Below are 26,652 nucleotides of genomic sequence, written 5' to 3' on the forward strand. Positions count from 1 at the left end.
GTGCAGTGCAAATATGCTTAAAGTGATTTAAGTGATGAAGTGAAAACAATGTCCAGAATGTCCAGTGTGTGTGTAAGAACTGTATGTGTGGGTCAGTACTGTGTGGTGGTGTGATTGAGAGACCGTATTGCCTGCGGGAAGAAGCTCCTCCTCAGTCTCTCTGTGTTGGTCTTCAGGGAGCGGAATCGCTTTCCTGACCTCAACAGAGAGAACAGTCCGTTGATGGGATGGCTGAGGTCCTTCACGGTCTTCCTGGCCTTGGTCCAGCACCGCCTGCTGTAGATTGAGTGCAGGTCAGGGAGCTCGGAGCGGATGGTGCGCTCAGCTGACCGCACAACCCTCTGTAGAGCTCGTCTGTCCTGCATGGTGCTGTTCCCGAACCAGGTTAAGATGTTTCCCGTCAGGATGCTCTCTATGGTGCACGAGTAAAAGTTCCTGAGCACCTTGGAGGGCAGTTGGAAGTCTCTCAAGCGTCTGAGGTGGTAGAGACGCTGACGGGCCTTTTTCACCACGGTGTTGATGTGACAGGACCATGACAGGTCCTGCGTGATGTGAACTCCGAGGTATTTGAAGCTGTCCACTCTCTCCACTGGGCACTCGTTGATGACAGGGGTCTGGTAGTTCCTCTCCTGCTTAGTGCTGAAGTCCACTATCAGCTCCTTTGTCTTACTGACGTTTAGAAGGAGGTTGTTCCTCTGGCACCAGTTCTCCAGATTTCTAATTTCCTTCAGGTAGGCCGTCTCGTTGTTATCAGAGATCAGGCCCACCACGACGGTGTCGTCAGCAAACTTGATGATGGTGGTGGAGCTGGTAGTGGCCACACAGTCATATGTGTACAGAGAGTACAGCAGGGGGCTCAGAACACAACCCTGGGGGGGCTCCAGTGCTGAGAGTGGTGGAGGCTGAGACATGTCCGCCCGTCCTTACTGCCTGTGGTCTGCCAGTTAGGAAGTTGGAGATCCACTGACACATAGATGAGCTGAGTCCCAGATGCTCCAGCTTGGTGGTGAGTGTGGAGGGAATTATGGTATTAAATGCAGAGCTGTAGTCTATGAAGAGCATTTTAACATAATTCCCCCTTCTAGTGTCCAAGTGAGTGAGTGATGTGTGGAGGAGATGAGGTAGTGACATGTATTAATGTCCAGTTACTGAGTGTTCAGGAGTCTGATGGCTTGGAGGAAGAAACTGTTTCACAGTCTGGCAGTGAGGGCCCGAATGCTCTGGTACCTCTTGCCAGAAGGCAGCAGTGTGAAGAGTGTGTGTGAGGGGTTTGTGGGGTCCTCTGCAGCTTTGCGGATGCAGTGGGTGCGATACGTGTTTGTGATGGAGGGAAGAAAGGCTCCAGTGATCTTCTCAGCTGTTCTCACTAGCCAATGTAGGATATTGCAATCCAATACGGTGCAGCTACCATACCAGATAGTGATGCAGCTGCTCAGGATGCTCTCAATAGTCCCTCTGTAAAAGGTGAGAATGGGTGTTGGGAGATGGGCTTTTCTCAGCTTCCGCAGGAAGTAAAGATGCTGTTGGGCCTTCTTAGCTATGAAGCTGGTGTTGAGGGACCAGGAGAGGTTTTCCACCAGGTGACCACCAAGGAATTTTGTGCTCTTGACGACCTCCACAGAGGATCCATTGATGTTAAGTGCACAGTGATCTCTCTGTGCTCCCATGAAGTTGATATTCAACTCTTTTGTTTTGTCCACATTCAGAGACAGGTTGTTGACTCTACACCAGTACAGCGTACTTAAGGTACACCTTAAGTCACCTCATCATATCCAATATCAAAAGCAGATATAGTTGCCAAATAAACCTTAATTGTAGAAAAAGAAAGAACTTTATCCAGGAATGTTAAAGGGCGGCGACCGTGGCTCAGGGGGTTGGGAAGCGTATCTGTAACCGGAAGGTCGCCGGTTCGATCCCCGGGCTCTCTGTCCTGGTCGTTGTGTCCTTGGGCAAGACACTTTACCCTACTTGCCTACTGGTGTTGGCCAGAGGGGCCGATGGCGCGATATGGCAGCCTCGCTTCTGTCAGTCTGCTCCAGGGCAGCTGTGGCTACAACCGTAGCTTGCCTCCACCAGTGTGTGAATGCGAGAGTGAATGAATAGTGGCATTGTAAAGCGCTTTGGGTGCCTTGAAAAGCGCTATATAAATCCAATCCATTATTATTATTATTATTATTATTAAAACACCCACAATAGATTAGAGTCACAAAGGGAGTGTGTGCCCGCATGTCTCCATCAATAAGACATGCTGGTCCTTCCAAACTAAAAATTGACGAGAGCTCACATGCAAGATGTGGTTATCATCAGCTTCTCTAGGGATGTTGGGGTGGACACAGGGAGCTATTTGTTTAAGTCTTGCAGTTTTTCCCTTTTTTTTTTTACCTACTCCTTCTCTTTACTATCCCTGTCACCTTCAGCAGTGTATAACCACAGAGATAATAATAATAATAATAAAAGAAAACAAGTAAATAAATAAAAGAAAAAGATTAACATTGAATAAAATAAGTGTTGAACATTTCACCAAGTTTCAAAGTAAATATATTTTTGAAGGCAGTATTGACGTGACATTCTCACCAGATGTCAGTAGCAACCCATCCAACCTACAGATGCAAAGAAATCAAACCATAGATGTCCATGAAAAAAGTTATGTGTAATAGAGAAATTATACAAGGAAGAAGTATTGAACACATAAAGAAAGGGAGGTGTAAAAGGCATGGAAAGCAGTGACACCAGCTGAAATCTATCAGTAATTTCCAAGCAATCCTGCCACTTAATTCAAATTAAAATGAGCTGGTTCAGTTCCAGCTGGTGGCCTATTAAGGTCTGTCATTACCAAGGTGTCACACAACAAATATCTCATGACTGGTAAAACCAGTGAGTTCTCTCAACACCTTTGTAACCTTATTGTTGCAAAACAAACTGATGGCACTGGTTGCAGAACTGATCACTCATTTACCATAAACTGGCCACAAGTAGGTGCTCCCTGAAAGACAGAGGAGTGAAAAGAATTATCAGAAGAGTTGTCCAAGAGCTAAGGATGATAAAAATCTGCAGGTTTATTTATTCAAAGAAAACAATAAGTAATGTATTCAACCGCCATGGCCTGTATTTTTTTCTGTGATAATGGTAATAGTGATATAGTAGTGTGGTAATAAGCCCATAGAGAATAATCATTTGACTCAGAATTCTCCCAGTGTGCTACTGAAATGTTGACTTATGAATGAAACAATCACTCAAAAATAAAGTTTAAATGTGTGTCATATGTGGCTAAAGGTAAAGCTTTTAGTTAACAGACATCAGTTCCCACAAGTCCACAGTCACGTTCCCAACTATATGGCTACCAAAAGCATAGCTTTGTTCTGTCTTTGTTAGATAGATGCTCGAAAACGTTATACTGCTATTTTTTATATTTTTGACAGGGTCTTTTACAATGAATGCACAATAATTTCATGATGTTACTGAAACAACATGTGGCATTTAGTTATATTTTTTGGTTAAAATGTCACCACCTGTGTTTTTGTATGTTTGTGTATGACTAGCCTGTTATATCTATTCAGGAATCAGATGGCCAAGGATGCCCTTTCTGTCGCTGTGAGATCAAAGGCACAGAGCCCATTATTGTGGATCCCTTTGACCCACGAAATGAGGGCTCCAAGTGCTTCTTCCTGGACCAACAAAGCTCCCCCTTGCTGGACCTGGATGATGAGGAAGACCGAGAAGACTGTCTTGTCATGAATGGACTGGCCAACATCAGGAAGGTAATCTACACAGGATCAAAAGTATTAATACAGACTTAAATACACTGCTCAAGAAATTATATACAGTTATATATTATATGTCTAAGGAACTTGGAAAGAAAAATGTCTGGACTTCTTTAAGTTGCTTGAAGATATTTCATCCGAGAAGCGTCTTCAGTTCTTAGATGGTGGAGAGTCTCAGAATTAAGGCCTATGAGAGTGACCCCCAAGAGCGACATGGACATAGAGCCCCTATTGATCCATATGCTATTTGGTCCATTTGACCGTGTCCCTTGGTGTGCTGTTTGAGGTGCTGCGGGAGTATGGGGTGTCCCTATACAACTGTAGCAAGAGCTTGGTCCACATAGTCGGACTCATTCCCGAATGGGTGTTGGGCTCCGCCAGGGCTGCCCTTTGTCACCGATTCTGTTCATAATTTTTATGGACATAATTTTTAGGCGCAGCCAAGTGGCAGAAGGCTTTCACTTAGGTGGTGTCAGAATCTCATCTCTGCTTTTTGTGGATGATGTGGTTCTGTTGACTTCATCGGGTGCTGGCCTCCAGCTCGCAATGGAATGCTTCGCAGCCAAATCTGAAGCGGCGGGAATGAGGATCAGCACCTCCAAATCTAAAGCCATGGTTCTCAGCCGGAAAAGGGTGGAGTTTTCAAGGTATGGACATTGAGGCTGTGGATAGCTACAGGTATTTTGGTGTTTATTTGAACAATAAACTGGACTGGACTCATAATACAGAAAAGGGTATTAGGTATTAGGATTCTCTCTAATTTACACAGGGTCAAAAGTATAGAATAGGATAGAAGACTAGAATAATCCTTTAATTGTCCTACAAGGGGAAATTTGGTTGTATCAGCAGCAAAAACACACATATACAAACAGAACAGGACACAGAACAGAAACACAGTTTTTACATATTTACATCATGGACAATAGTTACCAAAGCAGAGTACTGTACAGTTATTAAAATTAAAGTATAGATAAGTGGCAAACCCAGGTTGTAGTGTGCAAACAGTGCAGGATACTGAAAGATGTTTAAATAGTTAAGAATATTTAGAATAATTAGAAAAGTGTAGATTGCGTATTGTACCTGTGCATTAAAAAGTAGACATGTAACTTGTGTATATATAAACTGAGAAAAGTAATGTGCAAGTTATAACAATAGAAGTTGTTACAGCACTGATATAAACATTAGGGGTGCAACGATACACAAAATTCACGGTTCAGTTCGGTTCAATACTTTGGTGTCACGGTTCGATATTTTTTCGATACAAAAAAAAATGTTCATGCCTTTTTAATTTGTAATTTATTAAAATTATAAATATATATTTTAACTCAAAAGTACAGTTTTTAAATTTAATGTTGCTGAAACAACAAAGTAATTAAAAAAATAAATCTATCTGATGGAGAAATCACTCATCTTTGGAAAAGAGAGTTTATTACAGAGAAATGGCTCTTTCCAAAATAAAAGCTATACTATACGCTTCTTCTGGGCTATATTCTCAGCAGCATATTAAACATATCAGGTCCCCATAAGGAGAATCATGTGCTAACGGCTGTCTAAATGACTCGGATAAAGTTTGTAGCATGCTGCTTGTTGTTTTTGTCTGCTTCCACTTGTCTTTGCACTAGGATGATGTCGGCGTAAATGTGCAGTCATATTCATTGTGTTCCCACTAGTGCTGTCAGCGTTAATCTGAAATGACGTTAACGCCACAACACGGCAAGTCTCCATTAACGAGCTACCGTGGATCGCCCCGTGCGTGGGGCTGGACGGCCAACACGTTAACGAGCTAACTGCGCTAACGCACTAGTTCCCACCAATGTAATTGAGCATTACGTGGCACATCCAACATACTGTTTTACTTTTGTCCATGACGCGCTTACCTTCAGGGTCATACGTCACATGAAAACCAAAATAGTTCCAAACGCCACATCTGAATGAGGGTGGGGGAGATTCAATTTGCCATGTTGCAAGGAGAGCTTAACTTCTGTCTTGCTAGCTTGCTCTGGGCTCAGTGAATCTGCGTTCGACTACTCTGCCTAGGCTGCACTGTCGAGCGCAGATCCACTGAGCACTCAACACAGACAGCATCGTCAGAAGGAAAGTTGATAAAATAAATTAAAAATTTTGTATTGTTCGATACATATGCGTACCGAACCAAAAGCACTGTATCGAACGGTTCAATATCGATACGAGTATCGTTGCACCCCTAGTAAACATCTATGTTTGTTGGGAGCAGTTTTGATTGTACAGTCTGACAGCTGCAGGGAGGAAGGACCTGCAGAAACGCTCCTTCGTGCATCTAGGATGCAGCAGTCTGTCACTGATGGAGCTCTGCAGTTCAGCAACATTTACATGCATGGGGTGGGAGACTCTGTCCATCAGAGAAGTTATTATGGCCAGAGTCCTTCTGTCTCCCACCACCTGCACTGGATCCAGGGTGCATCCCAGAGCTGTCCTTCCTGATGAGTTTATCCAACCTCTTCCTCTTAGCTGTCGATAAACTGCTGCTCCAACATACAACACGGTAAAAAATGATGGATTCCACCACAGAGTCATAGAATGTCTTTAGAAGCACTCCCTAGACTCCAAATGACCTCAGCCGCTTCAGTAGATAGGCTCTGACCCTCCCTGTAAAGAGCATTAGTGTTGTGGCTCCAGTCCAGTTTATTATTCAGGTGAACACCCCGGTACCTATAAGAGTCCACTATCTCAATGTCCACTCCCTGGATGTTCACCTATGTCAGTGTGGTGGGTCTGTGTCTCCGGAAGTCCACCACTAACTCCTTGGTTTTCCCAGTGTTGATCAGCAGGTGGTTCTGCTGACACCAGTCCACAAGTCCAGAGTCCACTGTCTGTACTCTGAGGCTACGTCCACACTAATGCGTTTACGTTTGAAAACGCATGGTTTTCTCTCTGTTTTGGCCTCCTGTCTACACTGAGACTGTGTTTTCCCCGAAGGAAAACGCATCATATTGAAAACGCTCTCAAAAACAAATACATTTAAAGACGGTGCTTTCACATCGCAGTGTGGACAGTGAAAACGGAGACTTTTGAAAATGATGACACATGTTAGTTATATGATGCAGTCATGTGACCAATTAAACAAAGATAGCGGAGGGCATTATACAGCAGTTGTTTTGTTTGCTCTCAATTTTGACAGCCCTATTAAAGATTAATATCAGTTTGTACATGCTTCAGATAGCTTTTCTTCAAATTCTTTAATTCTCACTCGCTTTTGCAACTTTGTAATTTTGTGTTACTCGTAGCAACAACTCCACCTCATTGTTAGTCCATTTAAAAAACCTGGTGCTTTTCCTCGACATTTTGCCGTGACGTTTCAAAGAGCCGGAAAGTAAATAAAGGGCAGACAGAAATGAGGCAGGCTGAATCTTCTTGTGTTTCACGCACGTGCAATGCTTGAACGTAAGCATTTTCGGCCGTTTCAATGTGGACGCACATCTCTGTGAAAACGACTGAAAGTGTGGACGCAGAGCGTTTTCAGACCTTTTCACCTTTTCAAATCTATTCAGGCTAGTGTGGACGTAGCCTGAGTCATCCTCACCTGTGATGAGGCCGACTATGGCAGAGTCGTCAGACAACTTCTGTAGGTGGCAGGTGGGAGTTGATGTAGAAGTCTGCAGTGTATAGGGTGAAGAGGAATGGTGCCAGCATAGTTCCCTGTGGGGCCCCCGTACTGCAGACCAGCATATCAGAGACACAGCCCTGTGTCCTCACATATCGTGGGCGTCCTGTGAGGTAGTCCAGTATCCACTGGGACACGTGGTAGTCCACTCCTGATAGCTCCAGCTTGTCCCTCAGAAGTCGTGGCTGAATGGTGTTAAAAGCACTGGAGAAATCAAAGAACAGGGTAGCTGGGCACCAGGAGAAGATGAGCAGTGACTGGCTGTCATTGTTGACCAGCCAACCTAAAGGCATTGTGGTTCATGGTTAAAAAAACTGCTGATGGTTTGACACCATCTGATGACATCTTCTTATGGTTGTTAGTCATAACCATTGACTACAATTGGTAGTAATGCTAAGACGGAGACTTATAAAATTTACAGAAGTTAGGATGGTGGAGCCATTTGAGCCATTTCTAAACAACTGCAGATTCCAAGGCTTACTTCCACAGTCCAAAAAAGAGCATTGGCCAAGCATGTAATCCAAGTTGGCGCGGCCACGTCCAGACGCCTTCCTGACCGCTCCGCTCCGACTATCCACTTTTCTTGTTTTTTACTTATTTTTTGCTCTGGTTTACATCCCAAAATCCTCTAGTCTTATAGTATACGACAGCGGATCACTTGTAAACATCGGTGCCAAGGTTGCACATCTAATCTTGGACACTTTTAAACCTGACCCTTCCTGGCCGCCAGAGATTCTACGCGGCGCGGAGAACAACAAAGGACGGGCCGCTCATCCGAGGCGCAGAACAAAGAAGCGCCGGGGAAAACGCGCTGGTATTAGGAACAGACTGAGACAGCAGGCGCATCGCGCACCACTGCCCAGTATCCTACTGGCCAATGTACAATCCATGGAGAACAAGCTCGATGACCTAAGAGCAAGGGTCACCTTCCAACGTGACATGAGGGACTGCAACATTCTGTGCTTCACGGAGACATGGCTGTCCCCCACCGTGCCGGACCAGGCCGTAACTCCGTCGGATTCATTCTTTGTGCTCCGCGCGGACAGAACGGCAGAGTTGAACAAAACCAAAGGTGGAGGAGTGTGTTTCATGGTAAACAGAAAGTGGTGTGATGCCAGGAGCATTTCTACTCTCTCCAGCGGCTGCTCGCCACATCTGGAGTTCCTGAGCATTAAGTGCCGCCCTTTCTATCTGCCCCGTGAGTTCACCTCAGTCATCGCCACGGCGGTCTACATCCCACCCCAAGCGGACACAGGTATGGCTTTGTCCGAATTACATGATGTGCTGAGCTCGCTTCAAAACAAAGACCCGGGCGCAGCCCTCATTGTAGCAGGAGACTTTAACAAAGCAAACCTCAGACAAGTCATGCCAAACTTTTACCAGCATGTCTCGTGTCCAACGAGAGGGGATCGAATTTTGGATCACTGCTACACGCCATACAAGCAGGGCTACAAAGCTGTCTCACACCCGGCTTTTGGGAAGTCTGACCACAACGCCATCTTCCTCATCCCCCAGTATAAACAAAGCATACGGAGGGAAGAAGTAACCACGAGGGAGGTAAAACGGTGGACTGCCCAATCAGAAGCTACGCTACAGGACGCACTCAACGACGTCGACTGGGACATGTTCAGAGCATGCGCAGTCGACATCAACGAGTTTACGGAAGTAGCAGTATGCTTCGTCAATATGCTAACGGAGGAGATTATCCTCACTGCGAGAGTCACCACATTCCCAAACCAGAAACCGTGGATGGACAGATCGAGCCGCACTGCAGTAAACGCCAGAACCGCCTCCTACAACGCGGGTCTCGCCACTGGCGATATGAGCGTCTACAAAGCGGCCTCATACGGCGTGCGGCGCGCGGTGAGAGATGCCAAACGCAGGTACCGGGAACGTGTGGAGTCCCGCTTCCACCAGGGCGACACACGGAGTATGTGGCACGGACTACGCACCATTACGGACTACAAAGCCAGGGACACTGCGCCGATCAACGCCGACTCTGCATTCACCAACGAGCTGAATCGGTTCTACGCCCGTTTCGAGGTTAGCCAGGCGGCTAATGCTATCTACCGCCTGACTACCGAGGACAGTGACGTCATCAGCGAGAGACCGGTGACCAGCATCGCGGAGCATGACGTCCGAGCGGCACTGAGGAGAGTGAACACAAGGAAAGCGGCGGGGCCAGACGGCATCACCGGCCGTCTGCTGCGCTGCTGTGCTGACCAGCTAGCAGGTGTGTTCACTTACATCTTCAACGAGTCCCTGGCGAAGTCTGTGGTCCCCACATGCTTCAAAAGATCCACCATCATCCCTGTGCCCAAGAACAGCAAACCCTCATCCCTGAACGATTACCGGCCAGTTGCACTGACCTCGGTAGTAATGAAGGTGCTTGAGAGGCTGCTGAAGAACATCATCTCCTCCGCCATCCCAGACACCACAGATCCGCTGCAGTTCGCCTACAGATCCAACAGATCCACAGAGGATGCCATCGCCCACGTCCTACACACCACTCTCAGCCACGTGGACAAGAAACAGGGTAACTATGTGCGAATGCTGTTTGTTGATTACAGTTCAGCGTTTAACACAATAGTGCCCTGCAGACTGTTCACAAAGCTGAGGGATCTGGGACTTAACAGCCGTCTGTGTGCATGGGTGTTGGACTTCCTCACTGGCAGAACTCAGGTGGTGAGGGTGGGCAGGTGCTTCTCCAACAGCATCATCATCAACACAGGAGCACCTCAGGGATGTGTCCTCTCGCCACTGCTCTACTCCCTCTACACTTCAGACTGTGTGGCCACCCATGGCTCCAACACCATTGTGAAGTTTGCTGACGACACAGTGGTGTTGGGTGCCATCTCCAACAACGATGAGGCGGCCTACATGGATGAAGTGAAGAATCTGGCATCGTGGTGCCAGGACAACCACCTCCAGCTGAACGTCAGCAAGACCAAGGAGCTGGTGGTGGACTTCAGAAGGGGTCAGCACAGAGACTACAAGCCCATCATCATCAATGGAGCTCCAGTGGAGAGGGTGCAGTCCTTCAAGTATCTTGGTGTCCACATCTCCTCAGACCTGACATGGGCTGCCCACATTCAGGTCCAGACCAAAAAGGCTAGGCAGCGCCTGTATCACCTACGACAACTGAGGAAGTTCAGGGTCTCTCCAAAGATCCTCAGGATTTTCTATACAGGCGCTGTGGAGAGCATCCTCACACAGAACATGACATCGTGGTTCGGGAACAGCTGTGTGAAGGACCAAAAAGCTCTCCAGAGAGTGATCCGTACAGCAGAACGCTGCTGCAGGATTGCTCTCCCCCCGCTTCAGGACACCTACACCAGGAGATGCCGGACTAGAGCAGCGCAGATACTGAAGGACCCGTCCCATCCTGGCAACAAACTGTTCCAACTTCTGCAATCTGGTAGAAGGTTCCGCATCTTCCGGGCAAGGACAGAGAGACTCAAGAGGAGCTTCTATCCCCAAGCCATCCGTGCCCTAAACACACACACCCGCCCTCTCACATCATCTATAATTGACTGAGTCAGGACTCTTCCAGACACTAAACCAAGGCACAATGTACATTTCAATTCCTTTAATTTTAAATATGTTTATATTGTCTATCCTGTAAAATAGTCAGATGTCTATTCATATTAATGTACAGAATTCACCTGCTTGCTGCTACTACTGCACATTCACCCAGTGTATATACTACATATATATATATATATAATGTTTTCTTCCTCTACACCCCCCCCCAATTTTTTTTGCACATGTCGAGGATCGTGTCAGGCTACAAATAATAAAGAACCTTGAACCTTGAATGTGTGAACATGAGTGTTAATGTTTATCTGTCTCTATGTGTTAACCCTGTGACAGACTGGCAGTCTGTCCAGGTTGTACTCTGCCTTTTGCCCCATGACAGCTGATGATAGATAGTACAGTACTATTGAAAATAGAATACTGAGCTCTAGGTTATATCTAACCTTCTCATTATGTTGGCTATGATACATCACTTCTGGAGCAGTGGCGAGAGCATAATCTCGGGTAATCAAAACGGGAAATTGATTAACATTTTACCACATTTTAAAGTGGTGTAGATTTGCTTCCATCTATCCCCTATAAAGAATGTGGATTCTAGCAGTCTCTAATCAGGATAGAACTGGTAATAAACGACTAAGAATTTTTTTTTAAAAGTTTATTTACTTTTTCCCTTAGCAATGTGGCGAGCATCAGAAATCGCCAATGGTGTCGCCCAGTTCTTCACCTGTCAGCCAACACAGAAAAGCCCATGGGGGAAACTCCAGCCAATGTGTCCAGCACCTCAGCCTCCCACCTGTCCCACCACGACGTGACCTTATCAACAAAGGGTCCATTCGCTCCCCATCTGCCAGTCCCATCTGCTCCCCCAAGGTCAGTCACAGTTCAGCACACTGCCACTATGAAACACCTCATATGTTCACCTGGCACACAAGTGTTTAAGTTTATTTACACAGTTTCTACAATGTTTACTGATCAGCAGAGAATTTACATGACAATCCACAAATTACTCCAAGTGCCCCAAATGCTGCTAATTAAATCCACTTGATTCACTCACTGATCATGATTATCAACTGTTACCATCTCTATAAAAGTAGCAGTCTTGAGTATTAAGGTACGTGTTATCACAATACTATGGAGACCCGGAGTTTACTGACAGTACAATTTAAAAAAACAACAACAAACTGAACAAATATGGCTTATTTGGAAGGTTGCTCTCTAAAAAGAACATGTTAGCATAGCTTAGGTTTTTTTTTTTAAAGTTCATCTGAACAAGCCAGAAGATTTCTGGAGCAGTATCCTTTGGACAGCAAAAACCAAAGTGGAGATGTTATGCCATAATCTACAGTGCTATGTCTGATCAAAAGCAAACACTGAATATTGGCAAACACACCTCATTCCAGCTGTCAAGCACCGTAGCTTGAGTCAGTCATATGAAAAGGAATATTTTTGTAACCTATGAGGAGTTCAGGGCTGGATGTAATTGTAATTATAATGGTCTGTATAATTATTTAATAGTCTTTGCCACATTGTTGCTGCTGCTATCTCTCCTTGGTTATCGTTTGAAAAAATGACACTTTAATATCTATATTATACTATATATATTTAATATCTTAGTATGTGTATGGACAACAAAGATTTAAGAAACACTTCATTTATACAGTGAAATATGATGAAACCTTTGGACTATGTCTTCCTTACAACCCTCACATAATTAATGATAAATTTAAAACAAAAATTCACAAATTATTAGCATATTCAGAACATTTTATTAAATATTAGAGACAAATTGCTGTGTACATCTCGTTACTATCCAAATAACCTACAGTTACCGTATTTACATGGGTAAAAAATGTTTCTCAAGACTGGAGCCCCAACCCTCGAGTCTAAGTCTCAAGTCTGAAGGCTTTGGTTTTTGCAACTCAACTGTGACTCGAGTCTAAGTCGCGAGTGCAAGTAGCCATCTCTGGTTTGACACCCCTGTCTTGTGATTTGTTCAGATTCAGTTTTGCAATCCTAAACCAGGGCTCGCAAAATTTCAAAATTCCTGGTAGCCCTTCGGGCAGGGACTCTTCAGTTTTTGGTAGCCCAAAATAAATTTAAGTAGCCCGAATAAAAACGAGAGCAATTTTTTGATTGATGTTTTGTTTCCTGTTTTGTTTCCGTTACAATATTATACATTAAAGTATAATATTGTAACGGAAACAAAACATTAATCAAAAAATTGTTGAAACACAAATTACAACATTGTATAAAAATTACAATCATCAACTCAAATACTTGGTTCTAATTGAACAGAAATTTCTATGAACTTGTAAGAACTGTGTAGAACATGAATCAGCCTGTCAGATCCTGAATTTGAAATTTCCACTGAAGTCATGGGTAAGAGGCAAGTGGAACCAAGATCTAGGCCATTTGCTTTTTGAAGTTTGCAAAGACTACTAAATTTTGCCAGTGGTAGTTCACTCTTTCCAACATAGTACGGTGTTCTAAACAGATTTTTCAGGTTTATTTTTAGTATGTTATTTGCAATTGGTGTTTGTTCCGGGAAAGATATTGCAGACTGAGCAATAATGCATTTCTTGCATTTCTCATGGGTTCTATTGGGGGCCTTTCTTAAAATTACTGGTCCCAGTAACAAAGGCGCTTGTCCACTCAGAAATCGAGGGAAAACCAACAACATACCCGGTAGAACATTATGTTATTTACACGGGTGCACATAAGTGGTCCGCATGTGCGCATTCGCTGTCAAAATAAAAGACGCGCACCAGATAAGAAGTTGCAACGCGCGTTTGCGTCCATATAATTAGTGCGCATGCGCCAACCAGCGTGCAGCCTGTTACAGTCGCTCCTGCTTTTTCTCTTAGTTTAGCTCTTTTTTCTTACGTATTCTTTTTTTTCTGACTTGTATTTTCATCCATTTATTATCTTTTACTCAATCATGTGGATTGAGAGAGTTTTTGTTCTTCTGGTGGCCGTGGAACTGTTACTTTTATCAAGGAACGGGACCGCGGCACATCTCCTACACTCACGGACTGTTTACTCCAGAGATCAGCTGATCGCCCTGATGCCGGCCGGCTCGCTGGCCAGGCCCGCAGAAGTACCAGCTGAAATTTGGAGGAAAACACATCGGGGCAGAGGTCAAGGACAGAAGAGAAGAAAGAAGGAGACGGTGAGACAGCGGAGGCTCGAAGCGAGGAGGAGGTATAAACCGTGTCTGCCGTCTATCGTAATGGGAACTGTCCGATCGTTATCGAATAAAATCGACGAGCTCTCAGCACTGGTACGGAGTCAGAGGGAATACCGAGAGTGTAGCCTGATGTGTTTCACCGAATCATGGATGCACCAGGACATTCCCGATGAGAATGCTTCCGTGGAAGGCTTCCACACTGTTCGGGCGGACAGGGACAGCATCGCTAGCGGTAAGCGGAAAGGAGGTGGGCTTGCTGTTTTAGTTAACAACCGGTGGTGTAACCCTGCCAACATAACAATCAAAGAAAGGATTTGTTGCCCGGACATTGAACTGTGTGCTGTTGGACTCAGGCCGTATTATTTACCCAGGGAATTCTCTCACGTTATCTTGGTGGCTGTTTATGTTCCTCCCTCTGCTAACCCCACAGCTGCATGTGACACTATCCACTCTGCCATAGCCCGGTTACAGACTCAGCACCCGAGTGCCTTTATTGTGATCTCGGGTGACTTCAACCATGTATCACTGGACAATACACTAACAACATTCAGACAATATGTGGACTGTCCCACCAGGGGAGAAAAAATTCTAGACCTACTGTATGCTAATGTCAAAAATGCATACAGCTCCTCCTCCCTCCCCCCACTTGGTAGGTCAGATCATAACCTGATTCACCTCACCCCCCGCTATGTGCCAATTGTGAGGAGGGAACCTGTGACCATGAGGACTGTTAGGAGGTGGTCAGAGGAGGCCTTAGCGGAACTACAGGGCTGTTTCGAGGTGACCAACTGGGAAACACTCAGCGAGCCTCACGCCGAGGACATCAAATTCAAATATTCAAATTCAAATTTTATTTGTCACACACACACAACCATACACAGTATGACATGGGGGTGAAATGCTTGTAGCTGTACAATGCCCGACCATTAAATGACAGAAGAAAAGTTTTACAATATTTACAATTTACAGTTTACTACAAAAATTTACAAATTAACTTAGGAATTTACAGTAAAGAATGTGCAAATAGCAGAAAGAGATTATAAGGATTATAAATTATAGGAATTATAGGATTATAGGAAATGTGTGGTGGTGCGTGTGGTGACGTGTGTGAGAGTCCAGTCTTATAGTGACGTGTTTGGGAGAGTCCAGTCCTACACCTGGTTCAGGGCCCGAATAGCCTGGGGGAAGAAGCTCCTCCTCATTCTCTCTGTTTTGGCCTTAAGGGAGCGGAAGCGCTTCCCAGACCTCAACAGTGAGAAGAGTCCATTGTTGGGATGGGAGAGGTCCATCATAATCTTCCTAGCTTTGGACTTGCACCGCTTGGTGTAGATGGACAGCAGGTCAGGGAGCTCTGATTGAATGATGCGTTCTGCCGAGCGCACCACCCTTTGCAGATCTCGTCTGTCCTGCTTGGTGCTGTTCCCAAACCAGGTGCAGATGTTTGCCGTCAGGACGCTCTCGATGGTGCAGGAGTAGAAGTTCTTGAGCACCTTCAGTGGCAGATGGAAGTCTCTAAGTCTTCTGAGGAAGAAGAGACGCTGACGGGCTTTCTTAACCAGGGTGTTGATGTGGCAGGACCATGACAGGTCCTGAGTGATGTGGACATCAATGGGCTTCCTGAGTGTATCACAGACTACATAACTTTCTGCACCGACTCCATTGTTCCAGCTCAGACTGTTCATTGTTACCCAAATAACAAGCCGTGGGTGACTAAGGACATCAAAGCCCTCCTCAACAACAAGAAGAGGGCTTTCAGAGGGGGCAATAAAGAGGAGGTGAGGAAGGTCCAGGTGTTACTAAAGGACAAGATCAGAGAGGCTAAGGACAATTACAGGAGGAAGCTGGAGTGGAAACTCCAGCAGAACAGCATGAGAGAGGTGTGGAGGGGCATGAAGACCATCACTGGATTCAGGCCAACCAACAGCAGGGGAGCTGAGGGAGGTGAGAATAGAGCTAACGAGTTGAATCTGTTTTTCAATAGATTCGACACCACAGTGTCTGCTCCCACCCCCACAACCTCACCTGTAGTCAGCCTGGAATCCAGAGCCACACCACTGTGCCAGCCTCTCTCTTCACATGGCGCTGTTGCCTCCTGTGAGATTCCGGACACCCCTCCCCCACCCATCACCTTCACTCAATACCAGGTTGAGATGCAAATGAGGAGACTTCACTCAGGCAAGTCTGCTGGACCAGACGGAGTGAGTCCCCTCGTCCTCAAGACCTGTGCCCCCCAGCTGTGTGGAGTCTTTCATAAACTGTTTATGCTGAGTCTGAGTCTGCAGAGGGTCCCAGTGATGTGGAAGACATCATGCCTCGTCCCTGTACCAAAGACACCACGTCCCAGTGGCCCCCAGGATTACAGGCCCGTGGCACTGACCTCCCACATCATGAAGACCCTGGAAAGGCTCATCCTGGACCAGCTGCGACCCATAGTAAGACCACATCTGGATCCCCTTCAGTTCGCTTATCAGCCTCGTCTCGGAACTGAGGACGCCATCATCTACCTGCTCAATCGTGTCTACACCCATCTGGACCAGCCGGCGAGCACTGTGAGGGTCATGTTTTCTGACTTTTCTAGTGCTTTCAATACCATCAGGCCGACCCTCCTGGGTGATAAGTTAGCAGCGATGCAGGTGGATGCTTCTCTATTGTCCTGGATTGTTGATTACCTGACAGGAAGACCACAATATGTACGTCTCCCACAGTGTGTGTCTGACAAGGTAATCAGCAACCTCTGGTGTTTCTACCTCTTCCTTTCCTCTTCACCCTCTACACCACAGACTTCAGCCACTGCACAGAGACCTGCCATCTTCAGAAGTTTTCTGATGACTCTGCGGTGGTGGGATGCATCAGCAGGGATGATGAGACAGAGTACCGGGCTGTGGTCGACTCCTTTGTCACGTGGTGTGAGCAGAATCATCTGCAGCTCAACGTGGCAAAGACCAAGGAACTGATCGTGGACTTCAGGAAGACCAGGAAACACTTGACCCCTGTTACAATCCAGGGGGTCAGTGTTGACATTGTGGAGGACTATAAATACCTTGGAGTACACATTGACAATAAACTGGACTGGGCTAAAAACACCACAACACTTTACAGGAAGGGCCAGAGTCGTCTCTATTTTTTGAGGCGACTGAGGTCCTTCAACATCTGCCAGAAAATGCTCAGGATTTTCTATGAGTCTGTTGTGGCCAGTGCGATCCTCTATGCTGTTGCATGCTGGGGAGCAGGCTGAGGGTAGCAGATGCCAACAGACTTAATAAACTAATCCGTAAGGCCAGTAATGTTGTGGGGATGGAGCTGGACTCCCTCAAGGTGGTGTCGGAGAGGCGGATGCTGTCCAAGATAAAGACAATGTTGGATAACACCTCCCACCCACTCCATGACATGCTGGTCAGTCACAGGAGCACGTTCAGTGAGAGACTGAGATTACCGAAAAGCACCACTGAACGACACAGGAAATCTTTCCTGCCTGTGGCCATCTCCCTGTACAACGCATCCACTCAACACACTGGTTACTGCTACAACTACACATGTTTCTTTTCCAGCTATTTATTAAGGAGTGACTTATGTGTACATATATATGTATATATTGTACTATTCTTAGATAGCGTATTGTCTGTCTTGTTAATGTTGGTTTATGTTGGTTTATAATGGAGCACTGTAACAAAAAATAATTTCCCCCAGGGATCAATAAAGTATTCTGATTCTGATTCTGATATAAAAAGGCACTGTTTTTGTCCGCTAGAGTGGGATTTTCACGGCACATTCTGCACCAAATCTCTGTGCGTTCATCATTTGTTTGAAGCCAGCTCACCTCCTGCAACCACTTTTCCGAGAATACGCGCTTCTTTTGTGGTTCGGACTCCTTCTGACATTTCTTTGGAGGTGGAGGAACACCAAAGTAATTGCGTAAAGGAGCTTGCTTCTTCGACATCTTTAAGAGTTCTAAATAAATATCTGTCCTCCTCCAGAAAATCTTATGTATGCAAACACGCGTTGCAACTTCTTATCTTGTGCGCGTTTTTTATTTTGATAGCGAATGCGCACCTGCGGACCACTTATGTGCACCCCTGGTTATTTAGCTTGTCATATTGCAGCCACAGAAATTATTTTGTCCATGAAACCATAAAGCTGCACTTTCTTTTTGCCTTATAGTCTGATTTGTCATAACTTTTCCGTTTTGTGGTAAGCTTTTCTTTGGCTGTCACTTCTTCACCCTGACCTGTCTTATTTGGCTCAGCAGAACTAAAATATATATCCTGCTGCTTTTACACACGCATTCACATAACGCTCAGCGATTCTCTGCGCGATCAACCTCTCACGTGTTTAAGCTTGCTGCGGGAGATTTTCACTTGTCATGTTTGCATAGTAAGTATATGTATAAGTATATGACTCCTCCTTGCAAGTTTCTTGAGGCGACTTCCCTATTTCTTTATCAGATGTCCTGCAGCCACCCAACAGTCACTTCCTCTTTTCGTACCCTGTTTGATATAACCAGCACTGGGTCAGAACAGCATTTGCTTCATAAATTCTCAAAACAGCCACAATTATCAGCGCTATAAAATAAACACACCACACCAGCTGCAACTCTTGCTCTAAAAACCAAGCACAGAGCTTTTATACTTGGTGCAACTTGTAGACCGATCCTCAGTAAAAAGAGGAAGTGCGGGCCAACCCAAAAACTGCGCAGTTGTATATTTCAGATACCTTAGACCTGCACAAAGTTAAAAACAATTCTCTTCTCTTTCTGTTAAAGTCAAACTCACACCATTCAGCAAGGCCTGTTATTTTAAATCACCAGGAGACAAGCAACGTTATTCTTTTAATCTTAAAGAGGCCTACAGTGCGTGTTTCTTCTCCTGTTCAAAGGGGAAGTAAAAAAGGGGAAGTAGGCCGCACCCAGTAGCTCTTAGCTGAAACAATATCTGCTGGTACACTTTTGATAAAACAAGTGGTTTCACCTGCACAACCCAGCCAGTCTTAACACCTACACTGTAAACCCGAACAAGTTGACTGAACTTAAAACTTTTGTGGAAACTGATTACCTCAAAAGATTTAAGTACAAAAACTCATATCTTCTAAGTATGGGGTACTCAAAATTTGTATTTATTGTTAACCTAAAAATTTTTAATTATATTTTATATTTTATTAATTGAGCTTTACTCAAAGACTGTATACTTTAATTTCAATATTTTTGTGTTTCTTGTAGTTTATTATTTTGATGCAACACAATGCAATTATATTACAACCTAAACTCAAATTATCTGATTATTAATTAAAAGATATTTATGTTTCAATGTTTGAGTGTAGACTACTAAAAAAAAAAAAAGTACGGAAATTCAGTTACTTTACATTTTGTTTATTTAACATTTTTTCATGAAAATCTAAAAACATCACAAATGTTTTTATAAAACAACTAACATGGACATCGGCACCATAAAGTGAGCATTATAAATTCTGTGTAGAACATTTATCTTTTTATAAAATCACAAAGGACGACATCAGTCCTAATTGCATCTTTCTCAAAATACACAAAAATGCAAAACAAAAAGTCAAATACTAATCACTTTTTTTTTTAAATAGAAATGAAAAACAATTTTTTAAAATGGGTACAAAGACGATCAGCTTCCAAATAACCAGATAAGGCAGTCAAGTATAGGAAAATTAGGTAAACTGATGGAGTTAAATCCACCCAAAGCCTGTAGTAAACTTAAAGTGCTTAAAGTGCTTCAAACAAAGTGCTCAGTAACAGAGTGCGTGTCCTAACAAACATTGCCTTATATTCCTTAAGAGCATGTAGGCAGGGGTTTCAGGGGTTTGCCATCATCAAGCCCCATGAAGATATTTTGGACAAAGGCAAATGTGTGAACCAGCTTCCTGGGGTAGTCTAAATGCAGAGCATAGATCAAGCCAAACAATAAAGCAAATGCATCTGCAAATCTGGGAATATCACGCATCACCTAGTCGCCTTTCACCACAACAGCCATGCTTGAGGAAGTAAAATGGACTGGACTGGGAAGCGCCGTCGGTAACCACTGTGAGAAGGGCAACTGAAGTGTCAATGAGGGTCGACTCATCCAATGCGTCCGCCTGGAATAGACACAGTATCAATGGTAAATGGCCTGTATTTGTATAGCGCTTTACACATTCAGTCATCCAGACATTCACACCCATTCACACACTGGTGATGGCAGCTACATTGTAGCCACAGCCACCCTGGGGCGCACTGACAGAGGCGAGGCTGCCGGACACTGGCACCAGCGGGCCCTCTGACCACCACCAGTAGGCAACGGGTGAAGTGTCTTGCCCAAGGACACAACGACCGAGACTGTCGGAGCCAGGGCTCGAACCGGCAACCTTCTGATTACAAGGCAAACTCCCAACTCTTGAGCCACGATCGCCCCAATTAAATAAGTAAGGTTGGTTTGAGAGAATGTGACAAGCATGACCTGTAATCTAGCAAAACATTCAGCAGTGTAGTGGGTTACTTTGTAACGAGTTAGGGTACTCTACTTTTTTTGAAAAATGTACATTAACGTGTTAGCTTCTTGCATTACATAATTTGTATTTTTGTTATTTTTCTAAAAAAAAAAAGTAATTTTTTATTTCATGACTTTATCTCAAAAAGAAACTAGATCTTGACTTCAGCCTGGTTTTGGGGCCACCTGCAGGATAGCCATAGTGCTGTGATACGCCTGTGCCCTGCTCCTGACCTGTGTGTGTGTGTGTGAGGGTTTTCTTTTCTTTTTTTTCTTTTTCTTTTTTTTTTTTTTAAATGACATCAGAAACAGCAGTATGCGACATTACGTGATGGCAGAGCTTCAGTTCATCCTTTGTCATTTTTTTTTTTTTTTTTTTTTTTTAATAAATAGGACAGGGGGAATGAATGAGAGAAAGAGGGGGAGAGAAAGAAAGAAAACCAAAGGGGAGAAGAGACGGTGAGAAGGGGGGGGAAGAGAGAGAAAAAAAAACGAAAAAAAAAAAAAACTCCTGGGTCACCTGTATGGAGAAAAAAACAAAAAACAAACAAACAGAGGAGACAGCAAACAACAAAGAGCAACATAATAATAGAGAAAACAAAGCACCATCACAATAAACTAGCTAGTCATAGAGATCAATAGTTACTAAATAATAAACGATATTGTGCAGCACGCAAGATAGACAGTGCACAGTGTGCTTTGAGGCAGCAGCCAAGAAAGCTTTAGTCCGCGTCTGTGAATACCCATGTGTACACCTGTGTGCATACCTGTGTGGATCAGCATGCTTGCATTCCAAAGGTTTCTCCATGTAATGATCTGCTAGGGAGTGTGGGGGGGCCACAGCCCGTCCTCCAGGGTGTGAAGCGGGTATGGGGGAGATCAAAACTCCAGACATCCAGAGGCCCCCAGAACACAAGAGACCATGGAAGACCAACAGAGGGGCAGCCGCGCCACTGTTCCAGTAAGAGCTGAGGAGAGTCCCAGATGAGGGCTCGCCCAGCAGCCGCGGAGCAGAAGCCAGGGGGAGTTGCAGTGACGCGCCCGTGAGCTCCGCCGGCCCCCAGCTGTGCCTGAGTGACCGAGCCCCAGGCTGAGAGGCCGGGGGCACCCCACCTCCAAAGGGGCCCGAGCGAGCCCCAGGCCCCAGGCCCCGACAAGCGGCCGCCAAGGAGTGAGCCGGTGTGTACCCGGACGCCCACCCCCAGACACAAGGAACCACCAACACACCGACACCTGAGGGAGTCCGCCACCGGCAGGGGAAGTGGTGGTGGGTGGAGATAGGCCTCCAAACCTTGGAGGGCCTGAGGTGTCCCCAGAGAGGTGGCGTCTGATACCCAACCTGACATATAGACACAGACATACAGGCACACACAGACACAAACATCCATTCCCACCCTCATGCTCTCATATGCACTCACTCCACATTCAACCAACGTGGAGACAGACATAAAGAGACGCTGTACACACAATCACACTCCCCAAGCGTACTCTACAAACCGGGTCTAGGTACCCTTGCCCCTGGAGGGGGGAATTGCACCCAGACCCAGGTGGTGTTACCCTTTTCCCTGCGGTGGGGAGAGGCAGACCATCCCGACTCCGCAGCAGCAGGGAGGCCCCACACCCCAGACCGCAGTCGGACGGCCAACTCCTCCTACTAGCCCTCCCGCTCCAGCAGGCCGCAGAGAATGGGGGTGGGAGAAGACTCCAAACCTCCCTCCACCCGCTCATTGTAGTGTTGATGCATATGTGTTCTAAGGTGCAATTAAAACCCAGGAGGGCATGGAGCTACCTGCCAAGGAGCAGCAGGTAAGTGCATAGTCCCTCCTGCTAGCCCTCAATGACTAAGTGTATTTAAAATTGAGAGGTGGGCAACGACGTCAGGGGTGAGGTATACACCCTGATGGTAATTTGGACTCCGTGATTGTGCCCACCCCCAAGATCCTATATGTATGTGTAATGAGAGTGTGAATAATGTGAATGTCTAAGTTGTGGGATAAAATTGAGGCAGAGGCAGCCAGAAGGGGACAGAGGGGGGGGTAGCCTCCTCTGCACCCTGGTGACATACCCCTACTCCAAGGCCCTGCATGTGTGGGTGGTTGTGGAGGAGCGGGAAGAGGGAGGCAGCTGGAGATGGGGAGGGAAGGAAGGGAGGGGCAGGTAACCCCTCCCTGGGGCCAGCAGAAGCCAGGGGGAGTTGCAGTGACGCGCCCGTGAGCTCCGCCGGCCCCCAGCTGTGCCTGAGTGACCGAGCCCCAGGCCGAGAGGCCGGGGGCACCCCACCTCCAAAGGGGCCCGAGCGAGCCCCAGGCCCCAGGCCCCGACAAGCGGCCGCCAAGGAGTGAGCCGGTGTGTACCCGGACGCCCACCCCCAGACACAAGGAACCACCAACACACCGACACCTGAGGGAGTCCGCCACCGGCAGGGGAAGTGGTGGTGGGTGGAGATAGGCCTCCAAACCTTGGAGGGCCTGAGGTGTCCCCAGAGAGGTGGCGTCTGATACCCAACCTGACATATAGACACAGACATACAGGCACACACAGACACAAACATCCATTCCCACCCTCATGCTCTCATATGCACTCACTCCACATTCAACCAACGTGGAGACAGACATAAAGAGACGCTGTACACACAATCACACTCCCCAAGCGTACTCTACAAACCGGGTCTAGGTACCCTTGCCCCTGGAGGGGGGAATTGCACCCAGACCCAGGTGGTGTTACCCTTTTCCCTGCGGTGGGGAGAGGCAGACCATCCCGACTCCGCAGCAGCAGGGAGGCCCCACACCCCAGACCGCAGTCGGATGGCCAACTCCTCCTACTAGCCCTCCCGCTCCAGCAGGCCGCAGAGAATGGGGGTGGGAGAAGACTCCAAACCTCCCTCCACCCGCTCATTGTAGTGTTGATGCATATGTGTTCTAAGGTGCAATTAAAACCCAGGAGGGCATGGAGCTACCTGCCAAGGAGCAGCAGGTAAGTGCATAGTCCCTCCTGCTAGCCCTCAATGACTAAGTGTATTTAAAATTGAGAGGTGGGCAACGACGTCAGGGGTGAGGTATACACCCTGATGGTAATTTGGACTCCGTGATTGTGCCCACCCCCAAGATCCTATATGTATGTGTAATGAGAGTGTGAATAATGTGAATGTCTAAGTTGTGGGATAAAATTGAGGCAGAGGCAGCCAGAAGGGGACAGAGGGGGGGGTAGCCTCCTCTGCACCCTGGTGACATACCCCTACTCCAAGGCCCTGCATGTGTGGGTGGTTGTGGAGGAGCGGGAAGAGGGAGGCAGCTGGAGATGGGGAGGGAAGGAAGGGAGGGGCAGGTAACCCCTCCCTGGGGCCAGCTCCCCCGCTGACCCCAGTAGGCACTCCCACCCTTCGCGACCCGCCAGGGAAAGGGGGCCCAGGCCCATCAGACCGGGGCCCAGTGCAGTAGCGCCCCCCGGCTCCACAGAGCCCTGGACAGTCCACCCAACCCCACCACAGAGAAAACTGCACCCACCCCACCATCCACTCATCTTCCAGACTACATAAGACGGTAAACGCCCAGGCTGAGATCTTCCTCCACCTCTCCTGTATCTCCCCCTCCTGCAGAAAGTTCCTGAAGAGAAGAAAGCTCCTGCAAGATGTGACCATCCCCCCTGTGTGAGGGTTTTCTAAAGAGAGGGTATTTTGTTTGTACAATTTGGTAGCTGCTAGGGTATTAAATTGTATTTAAAAAAAATCCATAGCATTTTATCTTACTGGCAGAATTTAAGTAATGCAAAAATACACTTACATTACATGTCTAAAAGAATTCTGGGTCCTCCTCCCACAGGTATACAGGAAGGGCACGAAGTACTGCAGTGCGTTTCACGTTGATATCAGGCGCCTCCTAAAAAGGGAAAAGAAAAGTTCATTTAACGCAAAGTTTTCAGGTGTCATTCTTTGGGGAGAATACATGTTTATGAAACTGCATGACATCAGACTCTACTAAATTTTGGAGACTTTTCTTTTAAGATACAACCTTTCTGTCTCTTGTGACAGAGAGTCTGTTTCTTAATCATTTGACAAAAACCCTACACAGTATTTTAAGATAGTGTTCTCCAGATCAGAGCTGTAATCTATATAGAACATGGGGTTCAAAGCAAGGAAAAATTGTGTGTTTATCAGTGAAACTTTTAATTTGTGTTAATTTTATCATTATATGAAATCTTCACCTTAAGGGACTTAATGAATGGTTTCTTCTAAAAATTAGAAATGATTGAGTCATTTCACATCATATGAAAATATTAATTTTTAATACAAATTTGGCCCTACAAAAATGGAAACTCAGTAACAAAGATAATGGAGATTCTCTAAACACGAGCGAATATCACAGTAAAATTGTTGATTGTGATTTACACATTGGATGTATCCTCAGTGATTTGGTACAATTATACAACATTTTATAAGAACTGAACAACTGATGAAACAACTTACTTATGTGACCACATATGAAGTGTTATAACTTACCACAAAAGGTGAACTGTGCCACTGACCCTTGGTAGATCTGCACATGATAAAAAAAAACAAAATGCATTATAAATACTAACACAGCTATTAATAATTAGGGGTACATTTAAGATGTTAATGTCACAAAATAAAATAGACTGGTAGAAAGAAGTACAAGGAAATGGTAATGGGGGGAGCCATGAAAATAGATCTTTTCAACATGATTCAGTGTGACAAAGCCAGGGCATGATTTAAAAAAAAAAAAAAACAGGTTGTCACGGTCCTGGGTCAGGTCAAAATACCAGCTACTGTGTGTGCAAACCTGGTAAAGACCTATAGTAAACGTTTGACCTCTGTTATTGCCAACAAAGGTTATGTTACAAAGTATTGAGTTGTATTTTTGTTATTGACCAAATACTTATTTTCCACCCTGATTTACGAATAAATTCTTTACAAATCCTACCATGTGGATTCATGGATTTTTTTTTCACATTCTGTCTCTCACAGTTGAAGTGTAACTCTGGTGCAAATTACTGACCTCTGTCATCATTTTAAGTGGGGGAACTTGCACAATCGGTGGCTGACTAAATACTTTTTTGCCCCACTGTATAACCTTACACCGACATATAACTTCTCCTTTCTACATTACTTGCCTTTTAAGGTAATAACTTCAGGTCTTAGCATCTCTGAGAGCTAATAATGGACCCTCGTCATTAATCACTAAGTAGAGTACTTTGCAGCCAGTCTCAAACTGAAGTAGAAGACGCTTAGGCCTTCACTCAAACCTGCTACTAGATTAATATGTGTATTGTAAGCATGCATGCAATTAACCTGCTATGTTCTCATCTCCCCTCAGCATGTATCATCTGGACACTCTCACCAGTGAAGCTTAAAACCTTCTAGAATGGAACATCAACTCTAACCAAGCACATTCATGCATTGTGTATAAAATGAACTCAACCTGTAAAAATAGAAAGGTCAATGTGATGACAGACATATTCAATGCAATATAAACCCTGTAGGAAATATTACTGATAAATGATACTGTGAAACATGTTATTAATACATTCTTCATAAGGCAAATTATATGGTAGCAATAAAAGAATCTCTGAATCCCAACATAAGCTAACGATTGATAAGACGATGTCAGAGGAATTGGTGCGCAAATTATCGTCACCAATCAGTACTGTCGCTCTCTATACACAGTTCGCACGATTGCAAAGTGAAAGCAAAAAACAAGCGCAAATTCAAACGCGATTTCAATATGTCACATATTGACAGTGGCTCACCGATGCCAATGACATAATTACCCAGCTACATTTCCGAAAGAATGCAAAAGCATTGACATATATTTTTGCTTCCTATGATAGCCCGACGGGCAGGGCAGAGATAGATTTTGGTAGCCCGACTGGAAAAATCGATAGCCGTTGGGCTAGCGATTTTGCGAGCCCTGCTAAACCATGTTCTTTTAAGTAGAAAAATGCTTTTTTTCTGGCAACCCTTTTAATCCAAGGCACAGTCATACTTGTTCAGTCTTTTGCAAACTGAACTTTAACATTTAACTAATAATA

At 45.4% G+C, this 26,652-nt stretch overlaps 1 protein-coding gene and 1 long non-coding RNA gene across 5 annotated transcripts in view; one reads left to right on the forward strand and one right to left on the reverse strand.

Annotated features, from left to right (window-relative positions):
- cblb (Cbl proto-oncogene B, E3 ubiquitin protein ligase) overlaps positions 1–26,652 on the forward strand; it is a 154,301-nt gene that overhangs the window by 74,467 nt on the left and 53,182 nt on the right. For all 4 annotated transcript variants that reach the window (XM_040012759.1, XM_040012749.1, XM_040012769.1 and 1 more), the window contains exons 10-11: positions 3,558–3,758; positions 11,614–11,808. In XM_040012759.1, the coding sequence (XP_039868693.1) occupies positions 3,558–3,758; positions 11,614–11,808 (396 nt within the window). The remainder of the gene's footprint in view (positions 1–3,557; positions 3,759–11,613; positions 11,809–26,652) is intronic.
- On the reverse strand, positions 19,518–25,366 carry LOC120722048. Its single transcript, XR_005693320.1, has 3 exons — positions 25,103–25,366; positions 24,387–24,482; positions 19,518–20,218 (listed from the first exon to the last, which is right to left on the reverse strand). It is a non-coding gene; the product is annotated as an uncharacterized LOC120722048 (long non-coding RNA).

Source organism: Simochromis diagramma, unplaced genomic scaffold (genome assembly GCF_900408965.1).
Source record: "Simochromis diagramma unplaced genomic scaffold, fSimDia1.1 OVJJ01000123.1, whole genome shotgun sequence".
Lineage (NCBI taxonomy): Eukaryota > Metazoa > Chordata > Actinopteri > Cichliformes > Cichlidae > Simochromis > Simochromis diagramma.